At 25.5% G+C, this 21,363-nt stretch overlaps 3 protein-coding genes across 3 annotated transcripts in view; 1 reads left to right on the top strand and 2 right to left on the bottom strand.

The window, feature by feature from the left end:
• Positions 1-14,010, bottom strand: part of LOC117167513 (uncharacterized protein C2orf42 homolog) — a 28,209-nt gene extending 14,199 nt beyond the window's left edge. The window contains exons 1-3 of the mRNA XM_033352512.1: positions 13,841-14,010; positions 7,562-7,947; positions 2,536-2,859 (exon numbers count right to left, since the gene is read on the bottom strand). Coding sequence (XP_033208403.1) covers positions 2,536-2,859; positions 7,562-7,942 — 705 coding nt within the window. The 5' untranslated portion in view covers positions 7,943-7,947; positions 13,841-14,010. The remainder of the gene's footprint in view (positions 1-2,535; positions 2,860-7,561; positions 7,948-13,840) is intronic.
• A 277-nt stretch (positions 14,011-14,287) lies between these two features.
• On the top strand, positions 14,288-16,784 carry LOC117167187 (H/ACA ribonucleoprotein complex subunit 2-like protein). Its single transcript, XM_033351910.1, has 3 exons — positions 14,288-14,540; positions 16,279-16,351; positions 16,513-16,784. Exons 1-3 carry the CDS (start codon positions 14,375-14,377, stop codon positions 16,742-16,744), a joined length of 471 nt encoding a protein of 156 aa, XP_033207801.1. The 5' UTR covers positions 14,288-14,374; the 3' UTR covers positions 16,745-16,784.
• A 190-nt stretch (positions 16,785-16,974) lies between these two features.
• LOC117167188 (vacuolar protein sorting-associated protein 13B) overlaps positions 16,975-21,363 on the bottom strand; it is a 116,331-nt gene continuing 111,942 nt past the window's right edge. The window contains exon 51 of the mRNA XM_033351913.1: positions 16,975-17,368. Coding sequence (XP_033207804.1) covers positions 17,138-17,368 — 231 coding nt within the window. The 3' untranslated portion in view covers positions 16,975-17,137. The remainder of the gene's footprint in view (positions 17,369-21,363) is intronic.

Raw genomic sequence — 21,363 nt, 5'->3', positions numbered from 1 at the left:
AATAAATTGTTAACAATGTAGTTCAACTTTCAACCAGGTAGTTTAATTTGTATCCATAAAACGCAAATTTTAAAAAATAGCTTAAACCTGTATAGAATTTTTTATACCAAAACAGATCAATTTTCGAGCTAAAAAAAACACTTTAACCAAAGAGTTAATTTATAAACCAAAAATATTAATTTTCAACCAAAATTTTCTGTATTTTTCAACCAACTAGTTGAAATTTCTACCAAAATAGTTGAATTTTTAACAAAAATATATGAATTTTCTACCAAGAAAGATTTTAATTTCAAATGAAATACAGTTGAATTTAACCAAAATGATGAATTTTCAACAAAATAGCTGAATCTTTAAAGAAATCAGCTTATCTTTTTTACTAAAATAGTCAAATTTACCAAAAAAAATTAGATTTTTAAACTAAGAGAGATACATTTTTAAGAAAAAAAATTCCACTAAATTGTTAAATTTGCAAGAGGAAGAGACGAATTTTCTACAAAACAGTAACATTTTAAAATTAAAAGTATGAATTTTTATCAAAAAATTTATTCTTTAAGCAAATAATTCAACTTTCTACCAAAATAGTTGAATTTTTAAAGAAATTACATGAATTTGTCAACCAGAAATATGAATTTTCAACAGAATAGTAGAATTGAGAACGAAACAAGATTTTCCAGTCACATTTTCAACCAAAAAGTTATATTTTTAACCAAAGTAGATGAAGCTTTTTTACCAGAAGAAATAAATTTTCAAATTAAAAAGAACACTTTTGAACAAGAGTTGAATTTTCCAAAAAATAGTCAGACTTTCTACCAAAAACCGTTACATTTTTAACAAAATACATGGATTTTAAATGATATTGTAATTGAATTTTCATACCTCAAATAGTCCAATTTTCTACCATTTTCAAACCAAAAACACGACTTTCCAACAAAAGAGTTAAATTTTCAACCAAAGAGATGAATTTTCAACTACAATTATTAATCTTTAACCGTGCAACTAAATTTTTGACAAAGTAGTTCAACTTTGAAACCAAGTAGTTAAATTTTATACATGAAATATGAATTTTCCAAAATTAGCTTAAACCCGTATAGACATTTTTTTACCAAATAAGAAGAATTTTCAAACTAAAAGAAAAAAACACTTTTCAACCAGAGTTGAATTTACTGACCGAAAATATGACCTTTCAATAACACTTTTCGTTATTTTTCAACAAACTAGATAAACTTTCTACCAAAATAGTTGAATTTAACCAAAAAATACGAATTTTCAACCAAATATATGAAATTCCATAGAAATAAAATTAATTTTCTAATAAATAGTTGAATTTTCAAAAAGAAACATTAGATGTTTCAACAAAAAGAGATAAATTTTGAAGAAAAAAAGTTGAATTTTGAATCAAGAGAAATTTGTCCACTAAATTGTTCATTTTCAAGACAAAGACACGAATTTTCTACAAAGCAGTTGAATTTTCAAATAAAAAATATGAATTAAAAAAAAACTCTATAAATAAATAGTGGAATTTTCTACCAAAATAGTTTAATTTGTAACAAAATACATGCATTTGCAACCAAAGAAAAAATTCTCAACGAAAAATATAATATTTGATATTATTTCAACCATGATAAATTTTAATTTGAAATTAAATACTGTTGAATTCAACAACTAAAACCTCAAATAAATCAGATTAATTTGCTACTAAAATAGTTAACCTTTCAAAAAGAAAATTTTGTTTTTTCAACAAAAAGAGATACATTTTGAAGCAAAAAAGTCGAATTTTGAAGCAAGAGAAATTTATCCAATAAATTGTTCATTTTCAAGGAAAAGAGACGAATTTTCTACAAAACTGTTGCATTGTCAAATATAGTTATTAATATTATTTCGTCCGTAAAAAGATTTTAATTTAAAATCAATCACAGGAGAATCCAACTAAAAAAAAGATTTTTAAACAAAATACATGAATTTTCAACCAAAGTAGATGAATTATTAAGGAAAAATATAATACTTCATATTATTTCAACCTTTCTTTAAAAAAAATTAGATTTTTTTTTACAAAAAGAGATAATTTTTCAAGCGAAAAAATTTTGATTTGAAACAAAAATAATTTGTCCACTAAATTGTGGAATTTTCAAGACAAAAACACGATTTTCTACAAAACAGTTGGATTTTTAAATAAAAAATATGAATTTTCAACAAAAAATTACTCGTCAACAAAATAGTTAAACTTTCTACCAATATAGTGGAATTTTTCAGGAAATACATGACTTTTCAACTAAATAACTGAATTCTCAATCAAAAGAGATGAATTTTCTACCCAGATACAAGTTACTTTTTAAAATAATAACAAAGTCACCTTAATAGTTACAAATAACGTAATGATTAAATAATTTTTATCTTCTAGTGTTTTTTAAATCTCCTAAGTGTTTAGAATTTTATCTGCAAAGATTTAAATCTTAAAAGTCATTTTTAATCTTTAAAATGTAAAAAATTGAAAAACACTTTTAAAAAACTTAATCTTTTCCTATGCTCTATACTCACTTTAAAAGCAGTACAGCTGCAAAAAAATCGATGCTCGACTCGGTCTTTCAACTTGGTGTTAAAGAACGAAAAATGTAAATAACCCAAAGGATGCTTGGGTGTTGCTTTACACTTAACCGCCATAATATGCTTTGAAACTCTCTGAACCAAAGGCCCGGATGTTTCTGTCGCTAATAACCAGATTTCTTGTTTCATTTCATTATTTACATTTAGAGATAACAATATCGAATTTTTCAGAGTTAAAGGCTGCGCTTCCGCATAACAACGAAATGCTGCCTGTATATGTTGACAACTCGACACTGAATCAGTTACATTATCTTTTTCCTGAAAAAAAATAAGACATTTCGTGCTATCAATCAAATTAAATATGAAATAGATTTAATTAAGTATGAGAGCATCCATTAATTGTGTAGGGCTTATCAAGGGCGAGGGGACCCGGAAAATGTCACGATTTTTTTCTAATATGCTAATTAACACCTGTTTTTAGGAGTTAAACCAATCCTTAAAATCACTTTGAATCTGAAAAATACCTTAAAATCTCTAGAAATCGGTTAGAATTCTTGAAATTATGTGAGATATTTCGAAATTCAAGGAGATCCCTTGAAATGGGAGAGTTTACTACTCACCAGAGCGCGCAATCTGTTTATTTCTATTTTATTTAAATTTTATAAATCTAAAACAGCTTTTTTTATACAAATTATTAACAAATGGTCATAGTTTATTTGCAAAATAAAGTAAAAGAGTATGTCATTCAGTTTGAAGAGAAAAAATTTAATATTTTTCTCTTCTTCTCTTTTGTTGCCAAATAGTGAAGTTTTCAACTAATAAAGATAAATTTTGTACCAAAAATGACATTGTTCAATTTTCTACCAAAATAATGAGATTTCAAAAAAAAAACTGAGTATTTGAAGCTCTAACCGAAAAATAACTGAATGCTTAAATTATCGGTTAAAAAATTAATTTTCGTCCAAGATAATTACTTTTTATCAAAGTAGTATAACTTTAAACTAAAAAAAAATTTAATATTAAATGAAAAACCTCTTTTTTTAAACAAAAATACGAAAAATTAAGTAGTTAATATTCCAACCAAGAATATTTTAACATTAAATAAGAAACAGTTAACTTTAAAAAAAAAAAAGAATTTTAAATGAAATAGTTAATTTTTAAGTTCAAAAATTAATTTTCAACAACACGCAGAGAACAAATTTTCAATAAAATAGTTAAATTTTAATCGAAAGAAATGAATTTACAACTAAAAAGGATTTGCAACCAAAAATGACATAATTCGCTTTTAAATTAAAAAATAATTTTAAACCAATAAAAATGAGATGCTTTAAACGAGGTACTTAAATTTTCAATTAAAAATAATTAATTTTGAACTAAAAAGATGAATTTGCAAACAAGAAAAATAATTTTCTAAGAAAAGTAAATTTTAAAAACATAGTTGAATTTTCAATTAAAAAGATAAATCGTCAAGAAATTAGAAACGATTTTTTTTAATCGGTTAAATTTTTAAGCGGAAAATGATTATTTGTTAAACATTAACATTAACTTTAAACGAAAAGAAACGAAATTTTAATCAAATATATGAATTTTCATCAAAATGTTTCATTCATAAACTAAAAGAGGCGAATTTTTAACCAAAAACGGACAAGCTAAATTTGCAGGTAATCAATTTTTAATAAAGAATTGATTTTCATCAAAATAGTTTATTTTAAATCAAGAAGATTGATTCTTCAACAAATAACGTAAAATGCAATAGTTGATTTTTCGACCAACAAATATTTTTAATCAAAAGCAACAACAAAAACAAGACGATTTATCTCCAAAAACCATTAGTTTTTTAATTTCAAAATGTGGTTGTTTTTAGTTTCCGCTATTAGAAAATAGAAAACTTTTGAAAACATCTGCTTTGAAAGGTTATTTCAGTAAACAATAATGTTATGGTTGTAAAACATAGAACTACGCCAGAAAAAATGACCGTACTTAAAATAATAAATTTTTCTTTTTAAACGAAGTAACTGACACTTTGACACTATTTTACGAATAAACAATAAACTTTTATTAATAATTTGTATAAAAAAAGCTATGTATCATATATTCCATTTAAATTTTCGCAGAACTGGGAGCCGAACAGATCGCGCACTCTGGTGAGTGGTAAACTCCTCCATCCATTGAATTCCCATAAAATCATCGAAACCTCTTTACGTTTGTTAAATATTTTGAAAATCTTGTGAAATTCTCTGAAATCTCTTTAAATCTCTTCAAATCTTAGAAATCCTTTAAAATCCTCTGACATCCTTCAAAACTCGTGAAAATACTTCGAGATCACATGAAATCCTTTAAAATCCCGTAGAATTTTTTTTTTCAATCTCCTAGAATCCCTTAAAATTCTTTAAAAACTGTAAAAATCATTGAACTCACTTGAAACCCTTTAAAATTCGCGGAAATCCTTTAAGCTGTCTAAAAATGAGTGAAAATCATTGAAAATTTGTGAGATATTTCAAAATCGTATGAGGTCCCTTGACATTTTTCAAATCAGTGGTACTCTTTCCATATATCGTGAAATCCCTTACAATATATTCAAATCCATTTAAAAATTTTAAAAGTTATCCTAATTCCTTAAAATCCTTTTTAATATTCGAAAATCCTTTGCAATCTCCTAAAATCTTGTGAAAACATGGAAACCTCTTTAAAAGACTTATAATCCCTTCAAATCTTTTGAAGTATTTTTAAATCACCTAAAATGTTGTGAAATCTCTTATGTCCCCTGAAATTTTTTAAAATCTCTTTAAATCCCTTCAAGTCTTCAAATCTCATGAAAAACGTCTGGTATCCTTTAAAATTCGTGCAAATGCTTCGCTATCACGTGAAATCCTTTAAAACCCTTCAAAATCCCGTAGCATATTTTGAGATTCTCTTAAAATCCAAAAAAAAATCTTTTAAAACTCATAATCATTGAAATCCCTTAAAATCTTCAAAATTCCATCAAAAACCTTTATAATCTTTTAAAGTCCGTGAAAATTGTCGAAATCTTGGGAGATCCCTTGAAATCATTGAAATTCCTTTAAATATCTTAAAAACTTTTCAAGTCCTTTTCAATCTTTGCAAAACCTTTGAAATCCCCTAATATCCTTTAAAAAATCGTGCAAATACTTTGGTATTACATGCAATCATTAAAATCCCGTGGCTTGTTTTGAAATCTCCTAAAATCCCATAAAATCCTGTCAAAATTAAAAATCACTGAAATCCCTTACAATCTTCAAAATCCCATAAAAATCCCTTATAATCCTTTAAAATTAGTGTCAATCCCTTAAAATTGTTGCAAATGCTTGAATTAGGGAAAATACTTCGATATCACATTAAATTCTTTAATATCACATTAAATTCTTTAAAGTCCTTTAAAATCGTTTTGTATGCTTTGAAATCTCTTAAAGTCCCTGAAAATCTTTAGAATGCCTTTAAAATTAATTAAAATCTTTCAAATTTGTGGGAATCTTTTGTAATAGTATGACATCCTCCGAAATCCGTGGATATACTTTTAAATCTTCGGAAATTCCTTGAAACTATTTGAAATCTCATGAAATAATCGAAACGTCTTTAAATTTTTTAATCCTTTGAAAATCTTTAAAAATTCCCTGAAATCTCCCTAAATCCTTTAAAATCACATTATATCCTTCAAAATTCGTAAAAATATTTCATTATCACATTATATCCTTTAATATCCGTTAATTTTTTTTAAATCTCCTAAAATTAAAATCGCTTGAAATCTTGAAAGCCCCCTATAATCCTTTAAAATCCTCAGGAAATACCTTAAACTCTCAAAATCGATGATAATCCTTGAAAATCCTAGAAATATTTCTAAACCGTACGAAATCCCTTGGAATCTTTCAAATGTCTTTAAAATTCATTGAAATCTTTCAAATCCGTAAGAATATTTTCGAATATCTTGAAATCCTCTACAATATATTAAAATCCAATTGAATTTTTTAAAAGCTTTTAAAATTCCTAGAAATTCCTCAAAATCAAACTCTTAAAGAAAGTCTTCAAAATTCATCCTTTGGAATTCCGGTAAATCTTCTTACTTAATATAAAATAAACTACTTAAATCTTCTTAATTCCTTAAGATCCCTCGAATTCCTGCGGTATCTTTTGAAATCCAATAAAGTATCAGGAAATATTATGATACTTCTGACTTCCCATAAAATCTTGCAAAATCGTTTAAAAATTGACTTTCTCTCTAAAATTGTACTAGATAATTTTTCCAAATTATCGAAATCTTAAAAAAAATTAAAATCTGTGAAATCTTTTGTAATCCTTTGAAATCTTTTTAAAAAAACTTAAAGCTTTATTAATCGCTTGAAATATTTTTTAATTCCTTGAGTCTCACAAAACCATAATAATTTTCAGAATCTCGTTAAATTCCATAAAATTGTATTACAAAAAAGATGAAGTCACAACGAAAAATGTAGTCGTTGATATTAAAACCAAAAAAGATTTTAATTTCTACTCAAAAACAGCTAAATTCAATCAAAAAGACGACTTTTCAATCTGAATTGAATGTTTAATTCGGAAAGATTTTTTCGACTAGATAGAGAAAAAATTGAAAACAAACTGTTGAATTTTCAAGCAAGAAGACGATTGCTCAAACAAGAAGATTAATTTTATACCATTAAAGAACCAATTTTCAACATAATATATGAATTTCAAACCAGAAACTTACAAGAAAAATAGAATAGTTAAATTTTCAGTTAAAAAAATTAGTTAAAAAAAAAGATTTTTAAAGAAAAATGTTAACACATTAATATAAAGCTACTTTTACAAATGAAAAATGATTGCTATTCAAATTAAGATTGCAATTGAAAAAAATTAGGCCTACGCTTTCGAAAAAATTCCCTGACTTAATAAAAATCCGATATTATCAGGGTTTTCCAGGCATATAAAAATTCCAGGTTTTCCAGGTAGGATAGACGTAATTAATGGAAGTTCCCATAAAGAAAAATTAATAGTTTCTAATTTGACCTACGTGGCATTTAAGAACACTCGTATCAAAACTTCTCTCGCAACTGTCGACGAAGCAGAGTGCAGTAGTTTGAGTAATAAGACTCGAAATTTCGTTGGAAGCATTAATTAACGGTAATTGAACAAAGCCTCGATAATCCGGACCTTTGTCACGAACTCTTACTGAAAAGACTTGGGCACTTGACCCAGTAATTAGCTTGCAAGCTTCGGTGGATAATTTCCTTTTTTCTCCAGGTTCCTTGAATACCGCATCGCAGTATTTATTTTTACAGCAGAGACCTCTAGAACCATTGTAAGTTCCACACTTTGGACATTTGCGTACCCCGCGCAACGTAGCCTTTCCCAGATCCGCTAAGAGTGACTTCAAACGCTCTTCGTTAGACATTTCACCTAAAATCGAGCAAAGTTCTAAATTAAAAATAGTGGGATTTAAAGGAATTATCTGTGTATTTAGGTTTAAAACGTAATATATTTTGTATAATGATTTGAAACAAAATCAATCCTATCTTCGACCGACAATATTTATGAATGTTAAATCATAGATTTAAACACACTTCATTCAACCAATAGAAAATTAGTTATTCTTAAGGAACAGCGTAATTTCATAATCAGGTGCAGAAGTAATGCTCTATTTCCAACACACATTAAACAAAATTTAAGTAAATTTGATGTAACTAATTTAAATTATAATTTGATTTCAAAATTTCAAAAAGCTAAATTTAATTTTCAAACAAAATGTCTACGTTTAGAGATTGAAAACACTGTAAAGAATATTCAAAAATTAAGTCGGTTTTCCAATAACTTAAAATATCGTTTTTCAAGAATCATATCTGATGGCTCTATGAATAAATTTATCGATTCACAAAAGTTAAGTCATTCAAATCTCAAATAGTCAAAACCAGATTATTACATTAAAGTTTGTTTTATTTAAAAAACAGGTCTTTAGCTTTTAATAGAGAAATTACTGATTTTAGATTAAACAAATGTTTTAAAAATGTATCAACGGTGGAAATTCCTGATGTTGTCGCGGAAATTTTAGCTTTAGGTAACAAATTTGGAGTACCTTTAAATGTGAATAAAATTCCTATCAATAGTTTGGATGCAAAATTTGAAGAAAAAAAATATTTGAAAAAACTGGCACTCAAATAGTCTCAAATCACAATAATAATAATAAATTTAAAAATTGTGAAAAATCCCTTCAGATAGTTAAAATTTTTTAAAAGAATCACAAAGATTTAATTTTTGTGAGGGCTGATAAAGGTAACTCAACGGTTTCAGCAAATAGAGATGATTATAATAATGCAATAGAAAACATTCTTTAAAATTATATTTTATACAAGAATATTAAAACTAATATGTTTCCAACTATCGAAAATGAATGTAATGATATAGCTATTAGATTGGAAAATAAAATTTCAATTAATGATCAATGTGCATACCGTTTAAAAACTCACAATAGTGACATAGAAAAAGCTTATGCTCTCCCTAAATTTCACAAACCAAATTTAAGTTGGAGATTAATTGTTTATACTGCTGGTTCTCCAACTTAAAATTTATTAATGTATATTTCAAATATTCTAAAGCCAATTTTTTATTAACACTAGTTCGTTTGTCAAAAATAGTTGGGAACTTGAAGAATGTTAAGAAAAATATTAATGTAACAAAAACTCATTCAATAGTTTCTTTAGATGTTGTATCCATGTTTGACAGCATTCCACTAGAACTTGCTTTAGACTGCATTGAAGAAAAACTTAATTTAAATCACAACTTAACTAAAATTACAAAAAATTAATTTACTATAGCTACCAAAACGATTTTTAATGGCACTGTTATTTCCTTCAACAATGAATTTTATAAACAAATTTCGGGTTGCCCTATGGGTTAAACTTTATCTCCAGTTGTTTCTGATTTGGTTTTACAACATATTGAAAAAAAGCTCTGCAATTTTGATGTTTTCTTAAATCATTTAAAGTATTGAAGATTGTATAAATTTCAACCATGAATTCGAGATTAATAATGCTTGAACTATCTTGATTAGCAAATTATAAAAACTTCAAATGGTGATTTATTAATAAATTGGTACAAAAAACCTTAGTAGATGGTAAATAGTGTGTTAAATTAAGTGATATAAAATTCAGAAAAGAAAATTTAAATTAATTAAAAACAACTTTACTATTTCAATTTGTATATCATTTTCATAAATGTATATTATTACAATTCATAACATGCAAGTGAATTTACTCATTTCCAATTTTATTTTTACGATTTAAACGTAGCAGATACGGTCTACACATCAGCCTTACCCTTTTTAAACTTCTAAATTAAATCACTACCTCAGTGACCCACAAAACTTCGATTAACGAGGGTTTGGCGCAGGGGGGGGGGGTTAGTTTCAACCAAGAATTATAGCTGGTTAGTGTTTTATGCTGAGAAGTTCAACCAACCTTCAGCAAGGCTGTGTTATATGGGAGTTCATATGATTTCATTTTCCCATTCCCGGTCCACAGTGCGGAAAAAATTATATTTTCGTTTCAAAATAACGTACAGCCCACAAATATTGAGCGATTTAAACAATACTATATGTTTAGCAAACACATTTTTTATAAACGAATTATTTGTTGAAACAATGTTTTCTATGATTTTCCATAATCATACGTTTTTTCTAGTTATATTGCAAGAAATTTGAATGGAAATTATATTATATTAAACAAAAATTCTCTTAAGATTATAATTCTTTATATTATAAACAAATTTTATGAACAAATGCAGCAATTAGGCATTTTTCGAAAGAAAAATTCGTTTTTTTCGATGTACATTTTATTCAATTGGGAACTTTATATTTGTAGCAAAATTCATAATTTGTATATTATTCTTATGATCTTTTAAACAAATTTAATCAACAAATGCATTATTCGGGCATTTGTCAGCAGAAAAATTGGGTTTTGTCAATGCCAGTCTCTTCAAATGGGAACTTGATGAGAATTTTAGCAACATTCATAATAAGTTGATAAATTTTATTATTTCTTCAAACAAATTTGATGGACAAATGCATTAATCAGGCATTTGTCTACAGAAAAATTAATTTATTTCTATGTCAACAGTTTTAATTAGGATATCAAAAAAAAAAAAAACTTCCATCGACAGATGCCCGAATAATGCATTTGTTTGTTAAATTTGTTTAAAAAAATCATAAAACTTGTCAACTCATCATGAATGTTGCCAAATTGATTATGAAGATCTCAATTAAAAGTCTGATATCGAAACAAAAAAGAATTTTTCCGTCGACAGATGCCCCAAAAATGCATTTGTTTAAAAAAAAAATCATAAAATTGCTCAACAAATTATGAATTTTGCTGAAATCCTCATGAAGTTCCCAACTGAAAAGACTGGCATTGAAAAAACCGAATTTTTCTGTCGACAAACGCCCGAATAATGCATTTGTTTAAAAAATCATAAGATTAATAAAAAAATGATTAACTTTGTTAAAATTATCATAAATTTCCCAATTGAAAAAAAAATGACATAGAAAAAAAGGATATTTCTGTCGAAAAATGCCTGATTACTGCATTTGCAAATTAAAATTGTTTATAATATTAACAATTATAATCAGAAGATAATTTTTTTTACATAATATTGTTTCGATTCCAATTTTTCGCTACGTAACTTGAAAAAACGTGTATTTATGGAAAATCGCAGACAATTTTTTTTCAACAAATAATTTGCTGATAACAAATTTTTTTGTATATTGTCTAATATTGGAATATCTTGAACTAATGCTATTTAATGCAACTTAAGCGATTTCAACAATTTTCCTGTTATTGGCGAGCACCGGCAACGTCAAATAGAAAAAAGGCCATTTTTTCGTCAAATTTGATTATTTATAAAAAAATTGAAAACATAATTCTAAATTCAGGATGGACAACTCTCTTAGAAATCTTATTAGATTAAAAAAAATTGTGGAAATCGATGAAGATTTGTGGGTTTTACGTTATTCTGAACTAAACGTGTCATGTTTTTTTTACTGTATTTTTTGGAATTTTGTAAATGCTATAATCCTGGTAAATGTTGGTAAATGCTGGTAAATGTTTGTCTGGTAAATTTTTGTTTTTGAGACTTCATTATATACTTATTGTTTTTTTTTTAAATTTGAATTATAAGAAAAATTTTCGAGTGGAAAAATTTCCAATGACATCGCTTTTATTTTTATTTTACTCTGCTACATTAATCTTATGTTTTGATGATTTCAAACTCTGATAACTCAGGTAAAAACTTTTTATGATAATTTACGAAATTATTTATCTTGATTGTTCTCCTTAATAATTCTAATTGTGAAAATTTAATTATTTAAGTTAAAACCTTTTGAAAAAGATGAAAAAGTCCATTCATTTCGTATGGTTAAAAATTCTACTATTTACTTGAAAATTTTATTCTTTCGTTTAAGTGATATTTTTTGGTCGAAAATTCAACTGTTTTGTTGATTATTCGTCTTTTTGGATAGAAAAATTGTCCTTTTAGATTAAAATTTCGCCTTTTTTGTTAGAAGAGTTATATTTCTAAGTTGAAAATTACAGTTTTTATTGCAAAATTTAATTATTTCGTAAAAAATTTAATTATTTTGTAAATTAACCAATTTTGTTAAAAGCTCATCCTTTATGGTTGAAAATTCAACTGCTATATTGAAAATTTAATTCGTCTGTAGAAAATTCGTCTTTTTGGCATTTACAAATTTGGTATTACAAATTAACTTACTTATTGAAAATTCATTTTTTGTCGAAAATACAATCATTTCGTTGAAAATTTTTATTTTTAGTGACGAAAGTCAACTATTTGGTTGAAAATTCACCTTTTTTATTGATAATTCATATTTTTGGATTTAAAAAACAATTGCTTTGTAGAAAAATCGACTTTCTGGCTTAAAAGTTTAACAGTTTGGTACAAAATTCAACTATGTGGTTGGAACTTTAATTGTTTTGATTAAAAATTCAATTACTTTCGTTGCTAAACTATTAAGTATTTTCTCAAAAAAAATTTTTTTTAATTCAACTGTATTGGTTGAAATGTCAACAATTTCGTTGTAAACTAAGTTCTTTGTTGGAAATTCATATTTTTTGGTTAAAAGTTCAATTTTTTTAAAGCAAATGAATCTTTTTGGCTTGAAAATTAAACAATTGGTTGAAAATTAACTTTTTGTTGACAAATCAATTGGTTTGTAAACAATTTTCTGTCTGTTTGAAACTTCAAATATTTTGGTTAAAAATACAACCATTTCGATGAAAAATAACTTTACAGTAAAAAATTCAACTGTTTTGTTCAAAAGTAATATTTTTGGCTTGCAAATGAAAAAATTTGATGAAAAATTCAACAATTTGGAGAAAAATTCATCTCTTTAGGTAGAAAATGAATCTTTTTTGTTTTAAAAATTAACTTTTTGGTTGAAAATTTATATTTTTGGGTTGAAAGTTAAATTATTTTGTTAAAAATTAATATTTTTAATTGAAAATGCAAATTGTTTTATACAATTTTTTTTTCTTTGAAAACTTATCTGTTTAGGTTGACCATTCGACTGTTTGGTTGAAAAATGCGTTTATTTTGTTAAAATTACAATATATACAGTAATTTTATTATTTAAAAAAATATATATTTTCCGTTTTTTTTTAAATCACCCTAATTCCTCTGTTTTGAATTTTTCAACTTACAATTTTTGTATGTAAGATAGTATGTGAAGTTTATAAAAAATTGTATTAAAGTCCGAAAAATGGACATCAAACATGCAAATATTTAATTAATTTATCATACATAAAAGGTAAATAAAATAACATATAAATACTTTTAAATAATAAAAAACTAAATAAAATAAGTAATCAACAAAATTAAAGGATGTAATTTTAATCTAGATTCTTGTAATTCAGTTAGAAATAATATCAACAAACGAAAATTAAATGTAAAGAGTGAAAAGATGTTTACTTTCGAAAATTCTACAATTCTATAATTATTCTAAAAATTATAATCCTAGATCTTTCAGTAATCATAAAGAAATAATGAATTGAACTGTGAAACTATATATTTATATAATTAAACTAAAAAAAGATTAAAATAACATAACCTCTAAATTGTTTTTGAATGATAAAATACTGCAGTGCTTACAGTGCATTTTATTTTTTCATTATAAAATTATCAAAAAAAGAATGCTGTAGAAATAAATAATAAACAAAAGCAAAAATTACATTTTGAAGCTTTACATAAATGTTATTTTAATGAATCAACATTAACGACAATAACTTACCATTCTCTTGTTAACGAACTGCCGGTAAATATTGCTTCTCGGCGCAAGAATACAGATATTCGCAAACTTAATGCTCAATAATTCATATAAACACAAACAAAATCACTAAATAAATAATATCTAAAGAGCAAAATGTAAAATTTATGTGATATATCAAATGTACGCAATGATCAGCTGATCAGCGTTTCTCGTTGTCTGTTTATCACTACAGATGGCAAACTGATTTCCGGGCATAGTATTTTTAAAACTCCTGGGTTATTTTATTATTAAAAAATATATATTTAAACATTGCAATCAGCGTTCGACAATAAATTTCAGCTCTTTTACTACTTTTAACTTGAAAATAAATGCGTATGTTCATTTTTTAGCCTATGTTACAAAAAATGGTGTTTCTTTGCACCGGAAGTGGTTAGATTTTACTCATTTCGCATGCGCGAGCTCATTGTTGATTTTGCATTCTGCTAAGACACACGTGGATTTTGATTCTTTCTGAATAAATTTATTATTAAAATTGGAATTATTTCGCGCATAAAAATGGAATTAGGGCAGCCGATAAAAGAAGAAATCAAGGATGAGGATATGGACACAACCGGCGTGAAAGATATGAGTTACGAAGACAAATTGCAGTTTGTCAATGCGATCTCTCAGCCCATGGCTCCAAAGAAATTATCTAAAAAGATTTACAAGTGCATAAAGAAAGGTATTTATTTTGTAGTAAATGTGTCCTCAGTATTATTTGTTTATCGATTTGTTTTTATGTAGATTAAGCTGAATTCTTTAGCGGTTATCGGCTAACCTAACCTATAAGAAATTTCTGAAAGCCTAGCGTATTTTATGGTTAAAGGCCTTTTATAATCAAAATATAATTTAAATAATTATTTTATAAGTATGTGCCGTGTTTTCAAGTGTATAGTACTATCATTTTTTTGTGAAATTGTCTTGTTTTAAGTGTTTCTCGTGTTTCTATACATTTTTAGGCTATGTCAGATTTCACATTTTCGGATATTTCCCCTCTTGAAAATTCTATATTGTATTTTTGGTTCTCTTGTGGTTAAAAATGACATTCTTTTTTTGAAAATTCAACTGTTTTGTTGAACATTCGTCTTTATATTGAAAATTCGTCTTTATTTTTAATTAAAAATTCGTTTTTGTGGTAGAAAAGTAATGGTTTCTGTTGAAAATTTGGTTCAGAATTAATCTCTTGGATGAAAATTTAATTATTTTGCTGAAAATTCAACTATTTTGGAGAGAATTTGCCTATTTTGAGTACAACATTTCACAATTTGGTTAAATTTTTTTCTGTTCTGACACAAAAATGTTTATTAGTTCCCAATTTTTCTTTTTGGTTTAAAAATTCATCTGTTTTGGTTGAAGTATTAACTATTACATTTGTCGTTCAGAATTCATCTTTATTGATTGAAAAATCAACTACCTGTTTAAAAGTTCAAATATTAAAAAAAATGTATTTATTTGTTAAAGATTCATCTGTTTAGTTGAAAATTTTACGTTTTTTATACAAATTTAACTATATTTTTAAAAACTTGTCTTTGTTGATTGGAATTTTTACTATCTGGTTCAGAGTTAAACTACTTTGTGAACAATCCTGATTTGAAAATTGAATTATTTTCTTGAAATAATCCTTTTTGGTTTAAAATGCAATTATTTCGTTGAATCTTCATCTTTTTTTTTATAATTTCTGTTGGTAAATATTTAATCTTTTTTGGTCAATAGTGTAACTGTTTGATTAATAATTTATCTCTTTTTGCTGTGGATTAAACTATTGCGTTAAAGCATTTTTATTTAAAATTAAAATAATTCTTGGTTTAAATGTCAACTTTTATATATTCTCAATAAGAATACGTCTTTTTTATTGAAAATTCAACTACTTGGCTAAAAGTTGCCCTTCTTTCTAAAACATCAATTTTTGTCGACAAAGATTTATATCTGATTGAAAATGTAACTATTTTATTGAATATTAACTGGTTTGTTGAAAATTCAACTGTTTTGTGTAGATTTCGCCTTTCTAACTCGAAATTTTCACAATTTGGCTGCATTTTTTTTTTGTTTCTTCACAGAAAAATGTTTCCTAGTTTCAAATTTGTCTTTTTGGTTTAAAAATGTATCTCTTTTAGTTAAAAATGCAACTGTTTGGTAGAAAATTTAACCATTTCTTCGAAAATTCGTCTTTCTTGTTGAAAATTCATTTCTTATGGTGGAAAATTAATTTTTTTTTAAGGAAAATGTAAGTGTTCTGTATTTAGTAGAGAATGGATATTTTTTAGTTGAAGATTCAAATATTTGGTTGAAAATTCAAATGTTCTGTAGAAAAGTCGTCTTTTTGGCTAAGTTAACTTTATTAAAAAGAATTTTTAAAACATTTAAACCTGAATATTTGTATAAATTAATAACTTTTAAATATAAACTCTTTCATTTTCCAGCATCAAAACACAAAACTTATGTGCGAAATGGACTCAAAGATGTTCAGAAATGCATCCGAAAAGGAGAAACAGGGTAATCCTTTTTATATTTATTTATAATTATTTATAATTTCAGATAATTATTTTGAAAATAAAATGTATATAAACAATTTCGTTTAATATCTTTAAAAAAGTTGTTTATTACTAAAATATTTTACAGCCTTCTGTACTTTAATTGAAATTCATTTTTTTCAGAATTGTGGTATTTGCAGGCGATGTTTACCCAATAGAAATAATGTGCCATTTGCCAGTAGTTTGCGAAGACAAAGACATCCCGTATTGTTACACACCTTCCAGAAATGACATCGGTGCGGCGATGGGAGTCAAACGAGGTAGTCTTATGGTTCTAATAAAAGAACATGAAGATTACAAAGAACTTTATGAAGAGATTAAAAGCGCGATGGTAACTCTTTCTACCCCATTGTAGTTAAAATAGAAGAATATATTTACAATTTTTTATAAAGCTACATTTCTGTCTACCTTTACATTTCACGAAACGAAAAAAAACACTTTAGGAAATTCTCGGATTTAAAAGAAAATTTTCAAACATCCTGAGAATTACTTTTCTAGTAAGTCCAAGTATTTCCACGATTCAGTAATGAAAAGATACTATTTTTTATAAAGATGAAAACCTCATAGTGTATTTTAAACTATAATAAAAATATGTATCAACAATTTTTCTTGTTAACTTAAAAATTAGCTTCTAGTTTTAGGGACTCGCAGTTTTAAGTTAAAAGGAATGATTTGGAGGGAATTGTTGATAAGACTCTCTTAAAAATTTAATCAAATATAATTTATCTCACTCCATAAATATAACATCTTATAAAACGGCAAAGCCACTGCCTTGACTTTGTCTCTTTGCCACATTGAATACTGTTAGCAAGTAATTGCGCGAGTCGGAGCTAACATAAAACGTCAGACTACTTTCGGGTTGTGGCAATACAGTCTCATGTGTATCTGATTGTGCGTCACTATTGGTGGATAAGCTTGCAATTCCCGTACTGCTGGTTCGCAAAAATTCAGCTACTCTGGCTCTCATTTCTTGATTCATCTGAAAAAAAACAACATTTAGTCGCTAAAAATCGCCTGGCGGTCATTTCTATACAAATATATTGTACTCAAAGTAGTGTTCTTAAATTCCCGAGAATTTAAGTTCGGGTTATATAACCGAGAATATGACAGAATTTAGGAGAATTTAAGCGAATTTATGATTTTTAACAATATTTTTATTGTTCAGGTTATATCAACGGTTTAATATAAACTATTTTTTAGCTCAGACATATTCAGGAATTTAAAATGTGCAAAGCAGTAGCTCATTAATTATTTAACACTGTTAGACTGAAATTCTATAATAAATAACACGAAGTAGAATATGAAGACTCCACTCCTGGAAAACTTAGAAGCGTGACATTTCCAAAATTCTGTGATTTTTCGACTAATTTTTCATTTCAAATCATTAATATTCAAATACCAGCACTTTAATCTTATGATATTTTTTACCATAGAATATTTTATAAACGGAATAAAACAGTGTTTCATATACAAAATTTAAATTTTCAAATATATTAATTCATTTCAAACAAAAAAAAATAAGTTTTTTCTACTTTAAAAGATGACTTTTTAACAAAATAATTGAATTTTGAACATAATAGTTGAATATTCAACCTAAAAAGACGAATTGCCAACTAAAAAGTGCCATAGTTTATATTTAAATAAAAAAAATAATGAAATTAATAGAACAAAGAAAAGAATTTTTAAATCAAAAAGACGAATTTCAAACAAACAAAGATTTTTCATTAAAAAAATAAATAAAACTTTATCTAAATTATTGAACCTTCAAACCAGAAGACAAATTTTCTGTACAAAAATTCAATTTTCAAATGAAAAATATGACTGTTCTACAAAAAATTAATTTTCCCCGAAGCAGATGCATCTTTAAGCACAAAAAAAAGGAAATTTCAAACTAAAAAATATTTTCTACAACAACAAAAAAGCGAATTTTTAAATAAAAAATATCACTCTTCAAAAAAAGGAAAAGTTACATTTTCTGTTAAAAAATGAATTCTAAAAAAAAAAGTATTTTCCACTAAACAGTTAAATTTTCAACCAAAAAGCAGCCTTCAATGAAAAAGAATTTCACAGTGTGGTTTAACTTTGACCCAAGTAATTTAATTTTCAATTAAAGAAGATTAATTTTCAACAAAATAATTAAACTTTTAACCAACGAGATAACTTTTCAACTTCAAATATAAATCTTTAACAAAATAAGTGATTTCTTAGCAAAGCGATTCAACCAAATGTTTTAAAGAAATTAGTTGAATCATCAAGCAAATAAGAACGATTTTGAACCAAAAAGTTGCATTTTCATACCAAAAATGAAATTTCTTCTATAAAAGATGAAGTTTTAAATAAAAAATATAAATTTTCGAAAAAATAGTTGAATTTGCTGTGGAAAAAGATTTTAGTCGAGTTTTCACGATCAAGCCGTGAATTTTTCAACAAGAAATAATTTTCTACGAAAAAATTGAATTTTCAATCCAAAAAGGCGAATTTTTTCAACTAAAAGGATGAATTTTTAACAAAATTGTTAAATTCTCTACCAAATAGTTGTATTTTTATCCATAAAAGATCAATTTTATACTAAAATCGATTATTTTGTACTAAAAACAATATGCTTTTTCATAAGTGGAATTTTTATCCAGAAAATATTTCAGTTCATTATTCAACACCAAAATATAAATTTTAAACAAAAAGTAAATTTTATAAGAGTTAAGTTTTCAAGAAAATATTATAATGGCTTAATTTCTAACAAAAGAGTTGTATTTTTATCAAAAAAAGATTTAATTTCTGCTAAAGCAGGTAAACTTTAAAATGAAAAGGACAAACTTTAAAAAAAAAAAAGAGTTGAATTTTCAACCGAAAATTTAACGAAAAAATGCAATTTTCTATTAATTAAAATAAATTCTGAGATTCTCATAAATTCTCAGAGAATCTATGAGGATTTATGAGAGCTCAGAACTCTAACTAAAAGTCTTTATCGGAAACAAAGGAGGGTATATGAAATTTACATCTTATAATGTAAAGAAATATATTTTTTTACAAAAATATCTGTCCAACTGTGATTTCCATTCTTTTTTAAAATACATTTTCAGTTGATCAATTGTGAATATAAATCAATAATGATTTTAAAAATTAAACTGTTCTTTAAGATTTAAAAAGTGAACAATAATTAATTTTACAAGACGATTCGAAATCAGTTCACAATTTTAGAATTTCCAGTTTCTAACGTTAAAAATTATGTAAACTATTTAAATTGGAAAGTCATTAGTTAAACAAGTGTAAACGCCCGATTGAAACTTTATCAACTATTTTCAATTTTAAAAGAACTTCAAAATAATGTATTCATAAACAAAGGCTTTTATTACATTTCAAATATTACTTCAGTCTAAAATATTCCATTTTTAAACCATTCAATTTGAATCTTTTTAAGTAAGAAAAATAAGAATGACTTAATATTTAGAAATATCTGAGTGTTTATTTAAAAGATTTAATTTCTAAGTCAAATTTTTTAACTTTGATTTATAAATAGCAATAACATATCATTCTTGAAAAAATTCAAGGAAGTTGAAGAAATATTTAGAAGTTTGGAAAAAATTCCAATTTAAAATGTGAAATTATTGAAATAATTTAAACAAAGTGTGTACGTGTACCGCCAAAATATAGATTTTGGCAGATTTCGAAAAAAAAATATTTTTAAGAATTTGAAATGGCTTCAGAAGATTAAAAAACATTTCCTATGGAAATTAATCATGCTTTTTATTTTGAAAAGATAATTTTGAGTGACTATTCAAAAAAATTTAGAAAGATTTACAAAATTATGAAAAATGAATGTGGAAGATTTTAAGGAAATTTGTTTAATTTGCCAGAATTAAAAAGAAATTTAGAAAAAAATGGATTCATCTTAAAGGATATTTAAAAGTTCTAAAATAATTTCAAAAATAATTTTAAAAAATGTAAACAACATGCAAATGTTTCAAGTTTTTCAAATACAATTTGGAAGCATTTTAAGGATTTTTTAACCATTTAAAATCTAAATAATCTGACTTTTAATTTAAGAAATGTTCAGTTTAATAAAAATGTAATCTTTCAATTTTTTATTTTTCTGGCTTAAAATTTCTTTTAAATGATAGAAATTTGGAAAACAAATTTAATTCGTTGATTGATTATTCAATTAAAACTTTAAACCATTGCACATGATAACGTGGAATTATATATTTAGAACTGAATCTAAATCTTTGAACTCTACAATTTATAAAAGTTAAAAAATGTATTTTGCAGCTTAACTGCATTTAATTAAAAATTGTCCAGTTTAAAAGTGTTAGTAGCTTCTATTTTATAATTATAAATTATTTTAAAAGTTTGAAATTCGCAAGAGTTCCACTTTGAGTGCTTCCATTTGCAGCTCAGTTTTTATTCAAATGGAAAAATTGTTAGTTTGAAATTTTATCATTTCTAATTTAAAGCTTATAGAATGAAACAATTTTATTTTTAATGTAAGAATCTCGAATTTCATTGAACTAAGATAATAAGAAAATTTTGAAAATAGGACAAGTTCAAAATATCAAAAAAGAAATATTTTTCAAATACAATTTTGAAAATTCAAAGGAATTTAAACTGTATTATTTGTAATTAAGAGCGTTTAAAATTGAACAATCTTATTTTGAATTGAAGAATCTCGAATCTGAATAATTTAAGATTAAAATTTCAAAAATAGGACAAGTTAAACAAGTTAAAAATGAAATATTTTCAGATTAAAATTTTGAAAATTCGCAGCAACTTTCTTCTGCAGATTATCCTTTTAGGTAAAAATGAAATATTTTCAGATTAAAATTTTGAAAATTCGCAGCAACTTTCTTCTGGAGATTAACCTTTTAGGTATAGACTTTATTCCTCAACTGCCCCAACTCAAAAAGTCATGTTTTTCGATTGTCTCTAATTTCTGGGAATATGTTCGCCTACCCAACAGTAGTTAATCCACAAACTTAT

Source organism: Belonocnema kinseyi, chromosome 2 (assembly GCF_010883055.1).
Source record: "Belonocnema kinseyi isolate 2016_QV_RU_SX_M_011 chromosome 2, B_treatae_v1, whole genome shotgun sequence".
Lineage (NCBI taxonomy): Eukaryota > Metazoa > Arthropoda > Insecta > Hymenoptera > Cynipidae > Belonocnema > Belonocnema kinseyi.
The sequence above is the reverse complement of the archived record's forward strand: the minus strand, read 5'-3'. Positions and strand labels throughout refer to the sequence as shown.